This window comes from Brachionichthys hirsutus, chromosome 4 (assembly GCF_040956055.1).
Source record: "Brachionichthys hirsutus isolate HB-005 chromosome 4, CSIRO-AGI_Bhir_v1, whole genome shotgun sequence".
NCBI classification, from domain to species: domain Eukaryota; kingdom Metazoa; phylum Chordata; class Actinopteri; order Lophiiformes; family Brachionichthyidae; genus Brachionichthys; species Brachionichthys hirsutus.
Genome location: NC_090900.1, coordinates 21,383 through 41,859, shown reverse-complemented (window position 1 = coordinate 41,859; position 20,477 = coordinate 21,383). Strand labels below are relative to the sequence as shown.

The window sequence follows — 20,477 nt, the reverse complement described above, 5'->3', positions numbered from 1 at the left end:
AAACGAGAGGGTAGCCTCCCTCCGCCTTCGGGTGGGGGGACGGAACCTGACTGTTGTTTGTGCCTATGGTCCAAACAGCAGTTCAGAGTATCCACCCTTTTTGGAGTCCTTGGAGGGGGTACTGGAGAGTGCTCCTTCTGGGGATTCCCTCGTTCTGTTGGGGGACTTCAACGCCCATGTTGGCAATGACAGTGAGACCTGGAGGGGTGTGATTGGGAGGAATGGCCCCCCTGATCGGAACCCGAGTGGTGTTTTGTTATTGGACTTCTGTGCTCATCACAGATTGTCCATAACAAACACCATGTTCAAGCATAAGGGTGTCCATATGTGCACTTGGCACCAGGACACCCTAGGCCGCAGTTTGATGATCGACTTTGTAGTCGTCTCACCGGACTTGCGACCGCATGTCTTGGACACTCGGGTGAAGAGAGGGGCGGAGCTGTCAACCGATCACCACCTGGTGGTGAGTCAACTCCGATGGTGGGGGAGGATGCCGGACAGACCTGGCAGGCCCAAACGTATTGTGAGGGTCTGTTGGGAACGTCTGGCAGAATCTCCTGTCAGAAGGAGTTTTAACTCCCACCTCCGGGGGAGCTTCGACCACATGTAAAGTTGGAAACATAAATCTGGTCTCTTGCTCTGCAGCTTGAGCAAAGAGCCCTTAAACATTGTAAACAGGACTTGTTAATTGTGTCAGTTTCCCCTCCTGCACAAGAGGGTTAGGGTGCACAGTGCCCCACTCTGTGAAAACCCCACATTCTTCGATCCTCCTTGTCACAATTTGTACTCCCAGACTGGTTCACATCAATCACATAGATACAACATCTCAGCTACATGTTTGAGTTAATCATACTAAGAACATAAATAAAGGGTATAAAAATCTGACATAGACTATAATGATTTATTCTGACAGTCGCCGAGGTATTCGTAACCCCTTTTTCTAACTTTTTGTCCAGCTCTACATTCTGATTAATTGGGAACATCAGGAAACAGAAACGATCTAAGCAACACATTGTTTATGGTTCATAAAGATGTTAAGAGGGTTGAAACCCCATGTACTCCTCTTAAACAGTAAATATACTGATGACAGGCTCGTTGTCCTGGTTAGGCACATATTTGACCTCTAAACAGGTTACCTCTGCAAGAGGTTTATACAAACAGATCTCATTGAATGTAGTCTCTGCAGATGCTGCTCTAGTTTAGTTTATAGATGCGTTGATATACTCCATTGAAAGCTGAGAAAACAATGATGGCCCTAAATTCTCCCAAGTGTCTGTCTGTCTGCATGTATTTATTTGTGTATATATGTATAAACTAGTGGTGGGACTTGATTTTTTTTTTTTTAACTAATTAACTATATGCTTTGTAATTAATTAATCAAAATTAATCTCATGACCATAATTTCCTCAAAAGCAACATTTTTTTCTGCAAATAAATTGTATTGGACGACATATCAAATAATACACACAGACATGACTTTTAACTGAAGCTCATTTAATGGCTGGTAATTTCATTTCATTTCAAAATTGTAAACAAAGGTAAGTACAGTTGCTGAATTTTGCTTGAAATAGTCTTTCTGCACGGCGTTTCAAAGGTTTCATCACACGCAGCTATCCGTAGCACATCTTGTAGACCTTTGTCTTCTACCACTGATAGCGGTCTACAGTCTTTGGCAACCCAATTTGCGGGTGAATTCGTCAGTGTTTCCGACGTTTACTTGCTCATTTTCCGTCTAAATCCATTTGTCATTTGGTCAAGTTGCTGCTGACCAGAACCGCTAGCGCGAGCCGTTTCTGTGCTAGCTGCGAAGTACTTCTGTGGTAGGCAAACTCTTTTTTGCATAGTTTGCAATACACGGTGGCTTTGTCTCTCCCATCTGGTCGTTTTTTGAAAATGAATTTACCGTCCAGCAGAGTTGTTATGTCTTTTACCTCTACGGATGTAGGAAGGAGGAGGCAGATTCAGAAACAAACTTATCTTTTAATGAGGCGCAGTCAGTCACGGAACTACATGCTACATCGGCGCACACAACAAGCTAACGTGCCTACGTCATCATGTGACTACGGAATCCAGGCACGGACCAAATACATTACAAAAGTACTCTCTCCCGTCTCCATTCGTCCCCAAGCCAGCCTGGGACTGTGTGCGTCAGTATAAGTGGCGTACCAGAACATGGTGAACTGACAAACGTTCCGGGTTTTTTGACATGCAAACTGCGTTAAAATGCGTTAATATTTTGAATTAATTAACGTCCTTCTTATTAATTAATTGTAATTAACGCGTTAATGTCCCACCCCTAGTATAAACATATTATAATTATATGTTGTATGACCACTGCAGCAGCTGCGGCTAACAATAACATCTCTGCAGCCAGTACTTTGCCTGTAGTTGTAATAACATTAATACCATAAACATCAGGTGAAACATTTTATATTATATTTATTTTCAAAATGTATTAATGAAATCAGTGTTCATCCATGGAATATACATATTACTCATCCTATCACAATTTATTTTCCCAATTTAATTACTTTATCACTAGTAACTCAATGTTGTCAAAGACGGGAGAAATTAAAATACATCCATTATTAGCGCTGTAGCGATACACGATATTTGCCTCACGATACGATATATATCAACCTATTCAGCTCACAATACAATTCAATACACTTACATCATTTTCTGAAAGATTTTAAATGCAAAGTGAGATTTTGGTAACATCTTGTGAGTGTTCCACTGGCTTTGATTGAATTGAACTGAAAGCATCAATTACACGATATATGGCTCTGACTGGCAGCTTGCCAATGCTGGACAAAATGAATTAAAGATGTGGTAAGAAAATTAGTTGCATTTAATTAAACAGTGCAAATTGTTACTTACAAGATTTTTGAAAAGTAAAGTTAAAGTGCAAGTGGCCTCTTAGGCAGCTTTGCTAGCTTGATACTGAACATATGAGGAGCTACTAGCCAGTCTAGCCACCAGATTAAGTAAAAATAAAGCATGGCAGCCAATAATTCAAGTCCATTAGAGCAACATTTAAGCCAAATTAAAATTGTACCCATCTTAGAGTAGTTTGAGTAAGTTCTGACCAATAAGTGAACACTAAACAGAAAAGCTACTCTACACATAACTGCATGCAAATACCATAACATTATAATCTATATCTGGGAAGTAAAAATATATATTAATTAAATCTATGTATTAGATTGATGTGTGGCAAGAGAGGGGAAGAGACATGACTCTGCCTCCAGTAAAAGTGTTGACATAATGCAAATTCAGAGACGTTCAATGGAGTTCATGCATCTGGTTGTGATTTATCACTGTAAAAAAGTCAAAACTACTGATCGTAAATACTTGTTTCCAAATGTGAGAGTTTGTATTGAAGGTTCAATGGCAAGGGAAGCGGCCTCATCATGGCATTGATGCTCCTGCCATAAAGTCTAGAAATGAATTGCTGAGTATTCAGAGTTTAGACATTGGCATTAGAGATAGGAGCTCTATGATTATCAGCAGACCACCAATAACAACCGGCCCTCAGCATCTTCTTATGTATTGTGTAGTTTGTAGCAGCAGAAGTCTGGAGACTATAATGAAACTGATGTTTCTGTCAGCACCAAGATAACTGCCTGACTGCCCAGTCACTGTTCAAGAACTTCTGTCTGACACCAATCTGCCTTAAGACCGAACTGCTGCCATACCTGGCCAAAGTCAACATCCCTATGAGAAGCCAAGGTAACACACACACACACACACACACACACACACACTTCAATGGTAGCATCTGTACACCAGGGCTCCCCAAACTACGGCCCGCCTCCACACTTGGCCTGCCCCCCTGAACAATACCAGAGACAAAAATATACAGTGTGTGACATAAACTTAGGACCACCCATTTCCAGGGGGCCAATCATCCTTTAGAGCAGCCAAATGAAAATAAGACTGCACGTTCCCCACTGCCACATTCCACACCCACCCACCCTGCCCTGCCCTCCAAGACGGTCTGGTCCGAAAAACACAAAATTTTCAGGGGCCCGATGAGCGACAGGACCCCTCTTGAATTTCACTTGAATAAACTTCATTCTGCATATTGTCATAGATTTTTATATACAACACTTAATGGTCTACAACAGGGGTCCCCAACCACCGGGCCGCGGCCCGGTACCGGTCCGTGAGGCATTTGTTACAGGGCCGCAAAGAAAGAATAACTAATGCATACAATTTCCGTTGTATTGATTATTAGCGTCTAAAAGGTGTTTTATTTTCTCCAACGTAACAATCGCCTCTTGATACGTTGCTAAAAAAAAACAGCCGTGAACTCGCAAAAATTAATAAAAAGAAACAAAAGTCTTTGGAGAGCCTCTTTGCTAAGGAGAAAAGTCCAACTGAGGAGGAAGAAGCGGAGGTGAGGACCTCCAAGAAGAGAAACCAGGACTAAGATTTAAAACACTGTTTATCAACAGCTGCTTAGCTTCATTAACAAGCAATGAAGGATTCAAAACTGCTTCAGCACAGAGACCAAGAACCCCGATTAAAAAACAAGAACCCGGATTGAAAAACAAGAACCCGGATTAAAAGACAAGAATGTGGAATTTATGAAACAAAAAACCATGAAGGACCACAATTTATGGTGAGTAGATATTGTGTGTGCAAGTGCATAATATAAAAGTTAATTGGTAAGATTATATTCCTTTTTAAATTTAATTATACACCCCCGCCCCCCCGGTCAGCAAAAAAGGTTCACGGCATGAAACTGGTCCGTGGCAGAAAAAAGGTTGGGGACCGCTGCCCTACAAGATCACGTTGTCAGAAAGGAAGAAGGTAGGATGGACGAGTTGGAACACCAAAACTTGTCAAATAGTGGAATTGGTCACACACTCGGCCGTTCACACCAGGAAGTTGGTGAAAACCTGGCAAACAAAGAAAATTAAGATACTAAAACATCTTTTGGTCGACCAACAAAGATTAATGATCTTGTTAAACACAAAATTTTGAGTAAAAAAATAAAATAAGGAATCCGAAAGCAAGAAAAACACAAGTGATCAGATTAAGTTTGTGGTGGAAAATTTGAAAAATGGTCAAAAATAATATTTTGTGACAAGAAAAAGTTCCATTTAGGTAGCCCTGACAGCTACAAACACTATTAGCACCATGCAGACAATAACAAACTGACTTTGTCAACATGTGTAGCCGTGAGCTAGTCCCAAATGCAGAAGGTTGCATCAGGAATGGCATCCCATGTAAAAATGTAAAATGCAAATCAACGTAAATAAGTCATGCCGGATCGGTTGAGGCCCAGGTTAACAACGATCGCCAGCAGCGTTGTTACCCCCCTGGATGCTGCTGGAAACTGGATTACTGTGGGTCGAATACAGAGATGAAGAAGAGGAGGAAGACGAGTGCCTTAGAGGAGGAGACGTTCAGGAGTGACTTAAACTACGTTCACACTGCAGTGCTTAATTTCTTTTTGTAAAATCCAATTTGTTTGCGAGTTCGTTCACATTTCCATTTAACTGCAACTTGTATGTGATCTACTGTGTGAACGCAAGTGACCCAAAAGCGTCCCGCATGCACAGAGGAGGACACAATGATGTCTCCAGCAGTGTTCGATGCTTAGGCTCCACCGTTGCCTCCCTATTTACTATGTGGCGATTTTAAAATTGTTGTCCAACCGGAGCCAGCACATTTACAACGTAATATTTATAAGAACATTAAAAAATGAAGCCATGGGGCCTCATGTATCATCCGTGCGTACATTCATTCTCACGTCAAAGTTCAGGTGTATCAAGAGTGGAAATGACCGTGGAAATGTGGCTGGCGTATGCACATTTCTACATTGGCGACACCTAGAGGCGATGCTGGGAAACTGTTACATTAAATAAATGTCAAATACACATCAGAGACACATGAACAATGAACACTGACATACAGCTAACGCACCCAGCTGTCCGCAATTACAGGAGTGGATAGAAAAGCAAAGTGGTGCCGAAAACACCATTAACAATCACCGCCTTGGTTCTATTAGAAGACACTGCAAATGGTGTTCAGAGACGGGGAGGATTTACCGGCCCACGATGATGACTGGCTCATCAGCCTCTTCAGGTTCCTCCTGGTAATCCTCCTGGAACTGTGCGCAGAGCTGCAGCCGGCCTTGGAGCGCTGCTGGTACCGATACAGGGGCTGACCACACTGGGGTTCCTCGCAACCGGGGCATCCCAGAGGGAGCTAGGGTGAACAGGTCATCACCCGACAAATGTGGGACAGCAGTGTAAGTGGGACAAAGGAGGGACACTTCGCAGATGCCAAACAATTATTATTATTTCCAGACATATGATATATTTTATATAATTACCGTATTTTCATGACCATATGGCGCACCTGGTGATTTGGTGCAGTCTCATTAACAGCTGCTTTTTCGGTACTTTAAACATACAAAGGGCGCGCTGGCTCAAAAGGCGCCGGCATGATAGGTTCGCAAAATAAAGCAGGAGCAAAACTGAGTTTGGTACTCACATTTATTTAATCGTCATTAATCAAACCCATCAAAGTCCTCATCTTCTGTTTCTGAATTCAAATCAAACATGCCAGGTTCCCTTTCTTCACTGTCAGAGTCACTTTCCGTGCCGTGCGGCGCCTCGGAAATGATGCCGAAGGCTCGAACAACAGTGCCAGCAGACACGTTAGCCCAAGCATCTACAATCCATTCACAAATTGTGGCGTAACTCGCCCGGTGCAGCACTGCCTCCCACTCTTAGTGAAACTGTGGTCTCCGTCTGTCATCCATCGCTCCCACGCCGCTCGCAGCCTTACTTTGAACGGCTTGTTCACACCGATGACCAGCGGTTGGAGAACCTTCGTCAGGCCTCCCGGAATGACGGCAAGCTCGGAGTTCATCTCCTTCACTTGTTTTTTCACATCAGCTGTGAGTCATAGATCAACAGCGATGGTGATGCATGGAAAAAACCACCTGGTCTAGTCACATACCCCCCCCCCCCCCCCTAGCCACTCTTTCATCATTTCCTCATCCATCCAGCCCTTTTCATTTGCCTTGATGATGACTCCAGCTGGAAACTTCTCTTTAGTTTAGGCAAAGTCTTCCTCTTGAAGATCACAATCGGCGGCAGCTTCTGTCCGTTAGCGTGGCAGCCGAGCACAACGGTAAAAGAAGACTTCTCGTGCCCCGTTGTGCGTGTCGCTACCGTCCTGGTGCCCTTCTTCTTGACAGTGTGACTCACCGGGATGTCGAAAGTGAGCGGCACCTCGTCCATGTTGGTGATGGCGCTGGGCTGGATGCGTTTGTCGGAGATCTGTTTGCTGCAGTAGGAGCGGAAGATCTCCAGCTTTTCATTATGATCCGCTGGAAGCTGCTGTGCTACTGTAGTCCTTGGCCGGATGGAAAAATGGCACCATTTCATGAAACAAAAGCACCAAGACGGACCTGCTTGGAAATGTTCAATGTTCATTTCTTCTGCGAGCGCGACTGCTTTGAGTCGAATGGTGACCGTCGAAACGCTTCTCGCACTTGCTCTTTGCTATTTAATCCACTGCTCGAGTCTTTCCTCCAACTCGGGCCACCTCGCCTTATGCCCGCGGAAACTCTTGACCTGGCGGAGCGCGTTTTCCAGCTTCCTCCATTTGCGAACCATCGACTCGTTAATCTTGAATTCTCTCGTGGCTGCTCGATTTCCATGTTCCTCCGCGTAGCTGATGGCCTTCAGTTTAAACTGTGCTTCATAAGTGTGTCTCTTTGCCATTTTCAGGGTTGTTAAAACAACCATGTTCTGCATAATGCACAAACCTGTTCTTTTATATACCATTCATCCACGCCCACACTTCCGCCTTACAACAACACACAGCGCGGCACATTTTGAAGAAAATGAAAGACTTTGTCAAGGCTGCTGCCTGTACTGCGGCCAGCCCGGACATTTCATCGATTCTTGTCCAGTAAAAGGCAGGGCCCCAGTCAGATAGAGGGCGCTGGTGAGCCATACCTTCCCTCGGAACAAGCCCTCGCGACCCATCCTCCGGCCCTGGCTTCGGTGCGCCGGTGGCGATCACCAGGTGGACGCCCTTATGGATTCTGGCACAGATGCTGACTTCTTGGACATCTCAGTGGCCGACCAGCTGGGCATTGACCGCGAGGCGCTGACTGACCCCATCCACGCCACAGCGCTCGATGGCCATCTCCTCCACTGGGTCACTCATCAGATGACGCCAATCACCTTGACATTGTCAGGTAACCATGTTGAGACCAACCCCTTCTCGGGTACCCTTGGATCCGACGCCACAACCCCCAGATTGACTGGACGACCGGGCCAATATGTGAGTGGAGCCCTCAATGTTTTTCCTTCTGCTTAAAGTCAGCTATTCCCCCTACCACAGCTCCTCACAAGGTCCCCGAGGGTGCAGACCTCACTGGTGTCCCGGAAATATATCTAGACATTAAGGAAGTGTTCAGCAAGGCTAGGGCCACCTCCCTCCCTCCCCATCGACCTTATGACTGCGCCATAGATCTCCTACCTGGAACCTCTCCTCCCAGGGGGAGATTGTATTCTCTGTCAGGCCCCAAACAGAAGACGATGGATACCTATATAAGGGAGTCTGTGGCAGCGGGGATTATCAGGCCTTCATCCTCCCCTGCTGGCGCAGCCTTCTGTTTAGTAGAGAAGAAGGACAAGACATTAAGACCCTGCATCGATTACAGGGGGTTGAATGACATTACTGTAAAGAACAGATACCCCCTCCCTCTTATCTCATCTGCCTTCGAGACACTCCAGGGGGCAACCATTTTCACCAAGCTAGATCTCAGGAATGCCTACCCTCTTATTCGTATTAGGGAGGGGGATGAATGGAAGACCGCCTTTAATACCCCCAGTGGCCACTATGAGTACCTGGTCATGCCCTTTGGCCTCACTAATGCTCCTGCTGTATTTCAACCATTAGTAAATGATGTACTCTGGGACATGCTCAATTCCTATGTCTGTGTACCTTGATGATACCCTGATCTTCAAGAGATCTGGGAGACCTGAGAGATGCGGGATTGTTGTGTGCTTCTCCTGACGGAAACGTGGCTAAATAACAGCGTGCCGGACTCCGCCGTTCAGGTCGACGGCCTGCTACTCATCCACGCGGATCGTAACCATCTGTCGGGGAAGACGCGAGGAGGAGGCCTCTGCGTCTATATCAACAGAGGTTGGTGAACGAACTGTTCCGTGGTTAGCAGCCACTGTTCTGAGGCGGTAGAACACATGACGATCAGACGTCGGCCCCACTATCTGCCACGGGAGTTCACAGCCGTGTTCGTCGTAGCCGTTTACATCCCCCCGAGCGCTAATGCTAGCGAGGCGCTACGTGAGCTACACGACAACATTGGCAAACAGCAACACAAGCACCCGGAGGCGCTCTACGTGGTTGCAGGTGACTTTAACCACGTCAACCTGATGGACATTTTGCCACGGTTTCACCAGCATGTCACCATTGCAACCCGGGGGAACAACACGCTTGACCGGGTGTATACGAACCGCAAGGACAGCTACAGGGCTACCCCCCGTCCCCACCTCGGCCTCTCTGACCACATCTCCATCATGCTCATCCCTTCCTACCGTCCTGTATGCAGGTCCACTCGCCCAACACAGAAATCCACCACTGTGTGGCCCGGTGACGCTGCCTCCAAGCTGCAGGACTGCTTAGAGCGGACTGAATGGCAGATCTTCAGGGAAGCGGCAACATATGCTGGAGACGTGGACCTGGAGGAGTACACATCATCTGTCCTGGGCTTCATCAGCAAATGTGTTGAGGATGTGACCACCACCAGAACAGTCACTATTCACCCCAACCAGAAACCATGGCTGAACGGTGAAGTTCGCTCGCTCCTGAAAGCCCGGGACACAGCATTCAGGTCTGGTGATGCTCCAGCACTCAGAGCGGCGAGGATAAGCCTGACATCGGGGGTAAAGAGGGCCAAAGCCTCCTATGCTCGGAGAATAGAAGGTCATTTTGCTTCCAACAACCCCCGGAGCATGTGGAAGGGCATCAGAACCATCACGGACTACAAAAAGAGAGGCATGGAGTGCCCCAGGGACCCATCTCTTCCTGATGCCCTTAACACCTTCTACGCTCGCTTTGAGGCTTCCAACACGTCACCCTGCACCAAGCTCACGCTTCCACCAGGTGAGCTGCCCCTCGGTCTGGCTGCTGAGGATGTGATGAGGTCCCTGCGGAAAATCAATCCCCGCAAGGCTGCAGGCCCGGGATGTTGTTGATGTTGAGACAACATCCCAGGCTGGGTTCTGAGGGACTGTGCCGATCAGCTCTTTGAGGTGTTGACCGACATCTTCAACACCTCATTGTCCCAGGGCTCAGTGCCGACGTGTCTGAAGACGGCCAGCATCATCCCTGTCCCCAAGACCTCCACCGTTTCATGCCTGAACGACTATCGGACGGTTGCTCTGACTCCGATAGTCATGAAGTGCTTTGAGCGGCTGGTGATGGGGCACATTAAGGACATCGTCGATGATAGCGTGGACCCCCATCAGTATGCGTACCGGAAGAACCGCTCCACTGATGATGCCATCGCTTCTGTGGTTCACGAGGCCCTGAGTCACCTGGAGACCAGAGACGCTTATGCCAGGCTGCTGTTTCTGGACTTCAGCTCGGCATTCAACACCATCATCCCGCAGACCCTGGTCAACAAACTGGTGACACGGGCTGAGCCCATCGATGTGCAACTGGGTCCTGGACTTCCTGACAAACCGGCCACAGACTGTGAGAGTCCGCAACACATCCTCTGCCCCCATCATCCTCAACACCGGCTCGCCTCAAGGATGCGTTCTGAGCCCTCTGCTGTTCACCCTGACGTATGACTGCAAAGCCAAGTAACCGAGCAGTCAAGTTCGCAGACGACACAGCAGTGGTGGGACGCATCCTCAACAACGACGAGTCGGAGGATATGCAGGAGGTGGAACATCTGGTGCAGTTGTGCAGAGAAAACAACCTCTGCATCAATGTGAAGAAAACGAAGGAGATGATTGTGGAAAGGCTACACCCCCCCCCCTACATCGGAGGAGCGGCTGTCGAGGTGGTCCAGAGCATCAAGTACCTGGGCGTGCACATCGCTAGCGACCTGGCGTGGAGGAGTAACTCAGCCGCCCTAGTGAAGAAGGCACACCGGCGCCTGTACTTTCTAAGGAGGCTGAGGCGAGCAGGTATGGGCACCTCTGTCCTGGCGTCCTTCTGCGGTGGAGAGTGTCCTCTCGTCCTGCATCACAGTGTGGTACGGCAGCTGCTCTGCTGCAGACAGGAAGGCCCTGCAGCGGGTGGTAAAATCGGCCCAAAGGACTTCGGAGAGCAGCCTACCCACCGTGAGTGACATTTACAGCAGGAGGTGCAGGAAAAAGGCAACCTGCATCATGAAGGACCCCACCCACCCTGCACACGGACTGTTTCCCCCCCCTCCCATCTGGGAGAAGGTTGCGCAGCATCAGGGCCAGAACCACCAGGTTCAAAAACAGTTTCTTCCCTGATGCTGTGAGAGTTATGAACAGTGGATAGCTCAGGCCAAATTCACTGCTTCCTTGTTGGACTAATTTTGTTACATTGGATGCTGCTACTGGGGATTGTGCAATCACTTTTGTGTATTTAGTTTTACGTTGAATGAATGTGTGTCTGTTTTTGGTGACTGTTTGTTGTGCGCCTCGACCTGGGACCTGAGTGCTGTTTTTCGTTCTTGCATGAGTGTCTGAATGACAATAAACATTTCTTGATTCTTGATTCTTGATCTTTTCAAGAACCGAGAAGGAACATGGGACCCACATCCGCAAGGTCCTCCAGAGACTGCTGGAGAACCAGCTTTTCATCAAAGCGGAAAAGTTTGTGTTTCACGTTGGTGAGGTGGATTTCCTGGGGTTCGTCGTCAACCCCGAGGGAATCAGGATGGATCCAGAAAAGGTCCGAGCGGTTACGGAGTGGCTAGCCCCGTCGTCACGCAAAGATCTCCAACGATTCCTGGGTTTTGCCAATTTCTACAAGCGGTTCATCTGGAACTACAGCTCGCTGGCCGCCCCCTTCACCTCTCTCACCTCTCTGAATTGGCTGGAATGTGAAGAAAAGCCATTTCCCGTGAGGCCAGGTGGGCGCTATTCTTCACCCGGTTTAACTTCTGCTTGTCCTATCGCCCAGGTTCAAAGAACACGAAACCCGACGCCTTGTCCAGATGACATCTCCCGTGCCACCAACCCCTCCAGCCTGACCTCATCGTCCCACCTGCCTGCATCGTGGTCCTTGTTACCTGGGAGGTGGAGGAGCAAGTGAGACAGGCACACAGGGAAAACCCTCCTGCCCAGCAGATCGCCTTTATGCCCCCCCCCCCGGGCTCCGCTCACTAGCCCTTCAGTGGTGTCATTCCTCCCGCTTGGCATGCCACCCAGGGGTAAAGTGTACTTTGGCCTCGGTCCAGCAGCGTTTCTGGTGGCCCTTTATGAGGGAGGATGTCAGAGACTTTGTCGCCGCCTGCCCCGTCTGTGCCCAAAATAAGTGCTTGAATCAGGCTCCTTCCGGTCTCCTGCAACCATTGCCCATTCCTCACCGCCCCTGGTCCCACATTGCCATAGATTTCATCACTGAGCTCCCCGTGTCAGAAAGTAACACAGTCATATTAACCATCAGTGACCGCTTCTCAAAGGTGACTCACCTTGTTACCCAAGCTTCCTTCAGCCTTCGGTCCCGGCGTCGGGGGAGGGGGTTTCAGTACCTCGTTGACTGGGAGGGTTATGGTCCCGAGGAGCGCTCGTGCATCCTGGCGCGGGGCATCCTGGACCCGTCCCTCATCTGGAACTTCCATCGGGACCACCCCGACCAGCGGGGAACCTCGGGTGCCGTTCCTAGAGGGGGGGGAGGGTTCTGTCACACCTTGAGGCGGGTCTGTGTCCTTCCCCCACTAAGTCCCCCTGTCATCTCGGATCCACCTCATGCAATCAGTTCATTCCTGTCACCTGTGTTCCCGTCATCACCTGCAACACATCTCTCATCAGCCCAGACTCTACATATACGCAACTCAGACACGACACTCCTGCCAAATTCTTATCGACGATCACTACTTTCCAGCATTCCAGTCTGCTGGTTTGGACTGACTACCCGGTAACAAAGAATAAAGCTCTGGTTTTGGATTCCCCATCTGCTGTCGGGCATTTGGGTTCTTACCAGCCTTGGTCCGTGACATATTCCCACAATGCACCTGAACAAGTTAACATTAAACTACGTGGACGTAGTGAGGGAGGACATGAGAGTGGCTGGTGTTGGGGAGGACGATGCAAAGGACAGGGTGAAGTGGTGAAGGTTGAGTTGCTGTGGCGACCCCTCAAGGGACAAGAAGAAAGTACAGGAGTAGCATGTTGGATCAGGGTCGGATCCTGATCCAACATAACAAATATTTACTTTTAGCATTGAAAATGTATCTAAAAATATGTTCCAAAAATACATCAGCTCTGATTCATTTAACTTTTCATGGTTGGTGTATAAAGACACCAAGAACAATCTAGAATCTTTTGGTGATGATCCAGATCACCATGTGATCCAGATAGGAGGGGAACTACCTGCTCGACGGAAGTTTCCTCTCTGAGAGCTTTTCTAGTTTCATTTTGTTTTATTCTTCTCTTGTCTATATTCTGTCTAGTTTTACAAACACAGGCTATGGTGTTATTACCCAAAGTGCACTGGACTCTGCACGGCAGGGGCATCCTCATCCCTGAGCCAAACTTGTCTGACTGCATACCGGAATGGGACTGGATGTTACAATCCTTTTTTACCTTGATAAATGGGTAGGGATTATAGTCATCACAGGGCAGGATAGAAGGGGCTAAGGGTTTCATTGGGGTCATCAGGTGGGCACCCTCCATCATTGGTGTTTCACTGAACAGGCCCACGACACCTCAAGAGGGTTCAGCAGCAACACCTGGCGTCCCAGGTGTGCCCCCCTCTGCCTTACCCCCTTCTATACCCCCTGCTGTTGTCTCTGTCATTTTGGAGCCCAGCTATTGTCTCTCCTGATCCAGAGCCACTGGCTTGCTTGTTCAGCAGCACAGGGCTGGACAGGGCTGTGATGATTTACCGTTGGGCCTGGCCCCGGATTCCCATGCCCCTGAGGAGACTAGTAGCAGTCCTGCCCACAAAGCCTCTGCAGCCCACTTCTAAAGGGAGGACTGTGGTCTTCCAGCCCCGTTGTTCAGCATCTGCTGCCAGCTCAGCATACCGAAGCTTCTTGCGCTCAAAGGCCTCGCCCATATTATCCTCCCATGGCACTGTGAGCTCTATGATGCAAACACTTCGAATTGAGGTAGACCACAACACCAGATCTGGCCTGAGGTTGGTTGTGGTGATCTCCACTGGAAAGCAGAGTCTCTGCTCCAGATCAACAAGGAGCCTCCAGTCCCGTGCTGCTCCCATCTGTCCTACCTCTGATTTTGGAATACATCTCTTTTGTTGTTTCTCCCCTTCACGAACAAAGTGTCCTAATGATGTAAGATGGGAGGAAAGGGGGGGGAGGGCATTGACGACCATTCTTCTATTCTCCAGTGCAGCTGCCAGACATTTCAGGACTTGATTGTGCCGCCAGGTGTAACGGCCTTGTGTAAGGCTTGTCTTGCAGCCAACTAGAATGTGCTTCAAGTTTGCTGGAGATGGACAGAGGGGGCATGTAGGATCTTCTCCGTACCATTGTTTGAGGTTCTGTGGTGATGGTAGCACATCATATGTTGCTCGCAGGATGAAGCTGGTTCGATAAGCTTCCATGTCCCACATCTCTCTCCAAGAGAGCTTGCGCTTCTCAACATCTTCCCAACGCATCCTTGACCTTGCTTTCCTTGTGAGACAGCCTTTGCACACCTTGCAGCCTGCTCCTCTCGGCGAACCTCCTCGACCACCAGCCCACGTCGCTGAGCTGGAGATGCCTTGCACCAGGATGGTTTACTCTCCTCTAGGCCAATGCCTCCTCTTCCCATTTGCACGTGGCCGACAATATCCCGGTGCTTAAGGGCTGATTTAGCCTGGTGTATAGCTACAGTTGGAGTCCACTTCCTCCCAGTTGCAATTGCAGGAGCGGTTTGAGCTACACAGGGGTCTCGAGAATCTGTCAGCGTCATCTCCAGCCTGACTTTGCTGCTCTTGTATTCCTCTGTGAGGCTACATAGAGGAAGCTCCTATACTGTATCTTATACTTTCATTTACATTATCAATATATTCCTACTTTTTTAGCCATTCTGTAATGGAGCCTGTAACAATAATTTAATTGGCAGCGACTGCTTTATGTGGTGAAGGTTGATTTGCTGTGGCGACCCCTCAAGGGACAAGAAGGGACAAGAAGACCCGCTGCAGTTTGCCTACCGAACCAAAAGGTCTGTAGACGACACAGTCAATCTGGCCCTCCACTTCATCCTGCAGCATCTGGACTCCCCAGGAACCTACGCCAGGATCCTGTTTGTGGACTTCAGCTCAGCTATCAACACCATCCTCCCGGGACTGCTCCAGGACAAGCTGCTCCAGCTCGACGTGCCCGACTTCCTCTGCTGGTGGATCACCGACTTCCTGACGGAGCAGAGGCAGCATGTGCGGCTGGGGTCTACGGTCTCGGACACCCTGACTATCAGCACCGGATGCCCCCAGGGCTGTGTACTTTCCCCCTGGCTCTTCTCCCTGTGCACCAACTGCTGCACCTCCAGCCATCAGTCCGGCAAAATTATTAAGTTTGCGGACGACACCACCCTCATCGGTCTCATCTTGGACGGTGATGAGTCTGCCTATGGGAGGGAGGTGGACCGGCTGGTGTCCTGGTGTAGCAGCAACAACCTGGAGCTGAACAGCCAGAAAACAGTGGAGATGATTGTTGACTTCAGGAAAGTCACAGTCCCACCGTCCCCCCTCGTCCTCACAGACTCCCCTACCCCCCTCTCCATCGTGGACTCTTTCCGCTTCCTGGGCACCACCATCACCCGGGACCTCAAGTGGGAGCCGACCATCAGCTCCCTCATCAAGAAGGCTCAGCAGAGGATGTACTTCCTGCAGCAGCTGAGGAAACTCAAGCTGCCAACCCAGATGTTGGTTCAGTTCTACACCTCCATCGTGGAGTCCGTCCTCACCTCCTCCATCACCGTGTGGTACGCTGGCGCCACCACCAGGGACAGACACAGACTGCAGCGCATTGTACGTGCTGCGGAGAAGGTGATCGGCTGCAAGCTGCCATCGCTCCAGGACCTGCAGGTCTCCAGGACTCTGAGGCGTGCAGGTCGGATCATAGCCGACCCTTCCCACCCTGGACACGGACTCTTTGACCCTCTCCCCTCAGGCAGGAGGCTACGGTCCATCCGGACCAGAACCTCCCGCCACAAGAACAGCTTCTTCCCCTCAGCTGTTAGACTCATGAACACTTAATAATTCTGTCCCGGACTCCTGAACATTTCATAACCGATAACTTGCACTGTTCCATTTGCACTGCGTGATTACGCTAGTTTTACTGCTGCTAATACACATCTGTGTACCCACTCCTGATGCTGCTGTTTTGTGATGTGTCTGTACTTGTATGGTTTTTGTATTTTGTCATTACTGTTACATGGAGCACGACTTCACCGAGAAACATTCCTAGTCAGTGAACCCTCACTGGCAATAAACACCTTCTGATTCTGATTCTGATTGTTATACACATGATTATAAAGCTTCCACTGCCTTCACTGGTCCTGAGGTCATTTGTTAGACTGTGGTGAACTGAAAACTCTGAGTCTGACCTAATGAGGGGAGGGGCCATCATGCTATCAAAACACAGTTCAAAAGCCATGTATGACAGGTCACAAAGATTTTACGCCGTATATATTTTGTAATACAGTAGTCCCTCATTTCCCGCGGGGGTTACGTTCCAAAAACAACCCGCAATAAGTGAAATCCACAATGTAGTAATCTTTATTTTATTTTAATTATTATACATGTGCATAAATGTTTTAAGGCTGTAAAACCCCTCACCACACACTTTATACACGTTTAACAGTCAGGCATTAATCTAAATAGATTGTTTCAGTATTATAGAATGAAACCAAAGATCAAAACCTTTTCAGAACTAAACATTTGTTTGAGGAATATAAATATATAGTACGTACAGTAAACGTTTTCCTGTTAATAATGTTAAGGCGTGCAGGTCGAGGAAAGAGCCGCTTGGAGTGCAGAAGAACAAATATTCTACTCGTGCTGTCTTTAGCCTCTCATGCTGCTTTATTGGATAGCTTAGCACAGCGGAACGGCAGCGGCTACATGTATCAACAGGAAGAAACAAAACCCAAAAGGGACGTGACGTTTATGCTCCTACAAAATAAAAGCCTCTTTTTACACGGAGAATAAGAGCGCTATAAAACAAACGCTTAACAAATAAACATGATAGCTTTTAGAAATAACGAATTCAATTTTAATGATCAACCTACGAGATTGAACACATGAGAAGTTATTAATAGCAACTCGCGTGTATTTCACAGTTCCTCTGACCGCGCCCCATTTTGTCCTGCGCCGTTTCAAGGCGCGTTCAAGTGCAAAAAAAAATATCTGAAATTGCACACAAAAAACTGTAAGCAGCGAAGTCGCGGAAAATGAACCGCATTATATCGAGGGACTACTGTATTATAAATAACTTGGTATTCAACATAAACCACATTCACTGATTGGCGACCTGTATGCAGTTTGATTATTCATAAACCAAAGTGTTTTGTGTCTTCCAGCTCAGATCACTTTCATTCAGGATGTTGGACAGATGCCACTGAGGACGTTCTCCTGCAGGTACACATTGTATCTTCTTCTCTTCTCACAACTTGATTACTCCTGTAACATTAACTTATAAAGACTGACAGAGACTGAATACAAATGCCCCTATTCTGCAGATTACAAGCTGCAGGTACTAAAATATGCAGCCGGAAACGGTATTTGAGCAGCAAAAAGAAAGTTTGGATTGAGCGATAAACTTATGAGGGACTGGCGAAAAGCGGGTGTTACTCTTACTGTAATCAAGAAAACAAAGAAAGCTAATCGCGGGCTAAAAGCAAGATGGCCGGAGCTGGAGGAAGGAGCCCACAGATGGATGCTGTTCAATGGATTTAGTGATCAGTGAGAGTTTGGTGAACTTGCTTGTGATCTTGTTGTGTTAATTGCTGCCTCTACAGCCCCCCAGGTATGACCTTTATGTTCTGGTGTATCTGAATAATCTTTCGTTATCCAGGTTATTGTGGATTTATAGGCCAAACTTTTTCATGTTCATATTTCATTGTCTATTTGTTTTGCTGTTTTTAACTTATGTATCTCATGTAAAGCGACTTTGAGTGTTTAGAAAAGCTTTATGTAAATAAAATGTATTATAATTATTATTATGATTAAAACACTGGATCTAAACCCACATCACTGATGGTGTCTGAGGACACCCCAAGTATCGTAAACTGGACGGTAGTGAGACTTCTCCATAATGTTCGTAGACTATCAGTTTAATTTGTAATGTTTTTATGTTGTGTGTGTGTGTGTAGATTAAAACTGGAAAATCTGACTGACAATTACTCGGACCAGATGGAGATAGATACTGAAAAGGAGGAGAAGAAAGAGGAAGATCACGCAGATGTTGAGGAGAATCTGTCAGCCAGTCAGACCCAGCCCACCACAACACATCTGTTTTTGGGGGAGGAGGACCCGATAATAGATCAATATATCAGTGACTAACAAACACAGCTCTGCTGTCATACTGTACTTACGGACATAATTGTTACTCATTGCTTTACTCTCGCTGTCCCATAATTTAGGATGAAATATTTAAGATAAGATTGGATGCTCATTTTAAGACTCAGATTCTCTATTTGGCCCTCATCCTCTTCTGCCTGTATTTGTGTCTGATATTTTTTTGCCTGCTTGGGGAGTATGATCACTTTCAAACTTCTTTCTTGGAGAACCTGAATTAAACATGATTGTATTGTTTGTCATATGCTCATAATTTAATGAACAACAATCCAGCTCAACCAGTTGAGACGTTAAATGTGCTGTTTTACGCTGATGTTTAAGTTAACATGGAAAACTGTTCAGAACTTTTCATTTTCACTGTTTCCTACGAAAATAAAATAATAATTACTTTATTGCTTACTGAGGAATTAAAAGGTACTGTAGCGTCCGTCTGACGCTGAAATAAGGACAAGACGTATCTCACAACAAACGTTTTATTAATCGGTGGCCGTGATCACGCCACTAACTGCACAGATATTGTTCTAACGTCCCAACTCCGTCTCTCTCTCACTTTCTCGCTCCTTGCAGCACCCACACACTATATACTGCTCAAGGTAGTACAAACACACACCCCTCCTCCCTGGATGCCTTCACTGACTCGCTGCAGAGTAGGAATTACGAACATGAACTGTTACACTGTCCCCCTATTGTGGCGTATATATAAAATTAATCCAAACGCCACGGTGGGCTAAGTCGAAGGGGTTAAAACATGCATGGGCAAACCCAGGCCCGGGGGCCATATGCGGCCCGTTGGTCTTTTTAATCCGGCCCGCCAAACATGTCCAAATTATATCAATAAATAAAATTGTATTATAATTAAACCTCATTCATTTGACCTTTTCCCTGTAATGCTACCTGTAAAAGGCCAAATCCTTTAATGCAATAGCTTTCATGTGTCATTTATATTAGCTCACACAAATACTCCATTCATCTGTTCTTGGTCCGGCCCATCTGTCAAATTTTAGAACCTATTGTGGCCCGCGAGTCAAAAAGTTTGCCCACCCCTGGGTTAAAACATTGAAGACGCGCACGCAGTACGTTGCACAGGCCTTGACAGATTTATTCTGCTCCAGCTTGCAGAGAGAACAGTTTGAGGACTTACTTTGGTTGTTGTAATGGTTGACAGTAAATACCTCATTGCCAGTGCAACCTGTCGTTGTTTCCGTCGCATCTATCCTGCGTTTATGATCATGCGGTCAACAAAAAGTTTCTTCCCACGCTCACCCCACCAGCATAACAAGACACACACACTGACCCCACAGGTGAGCGCACACAAATAAAGCCTCCACTCCAGCTGTGCCACGCCCCAATCACCACGGCGTGGATGCTCACACACCCAGCACGCACACACATTGGCTCTTACACCCCCCCTTACTGAATCCCTCGCCCACGAGGGATCACAAACAAAGTCTCTGAGATGACCCGGGGGCCTCCTCCGCCTCCGGGGCCGAGTAGGCAGCGCTGCAGCCTCCTGCCACTGGGCAGGGGGTGAGTCCGGGGGTGGTGGTGTCTTGTCTCTGGGAGGGGGTGTTGGGGGACGGGGCCTGGGCCGCTGAAGTGGGCGCGCATCCCCTTTGTATGGGGCCAACCTGTCCCTGTGAAGCACCACCCGTCTCCCTCTAGGGGGCAGCTGGACCCGGTACACGACCTCCCCCAGTCTTTCCAACACTTCACAGGGCCCCGACCAGTGACAGCCTAAC

At 47.8% G+C, this 20,477-nt stretch overlaps 1 protein-coding gene across 1 annotated transcript in view; it reads left to right on the top strand.

Annotated features, from left to right (window-relative positions):
• rad17 (RAD17 checkpoint clamp loader component) overlaps positions 1-19,104 on the top strand; it is a 54,964-nt gene extending 35,860 nt beyond the window's left edge. The window contains exons 15-17 of the mRNA XM_068761082.1: positions 3,612-3,732; positions 17,742-17,799; positions 18,534-19,104. Coding sequence (XP_068617183.1) covers positions 3,612-3,732; positions 17,742-17,799; positions 18,534-18,723 — 369 coding nt within the window. The 3' untranslated portion in view covers positions 18,724-19,104. The remainder of the gene's footprint in view (positions 1-3,611; positions 3,733-17,741; positions 17,800-18,533) is intronic.
• Positions 19,105-20,477: the final 1,373 nt, after the last annotated feature.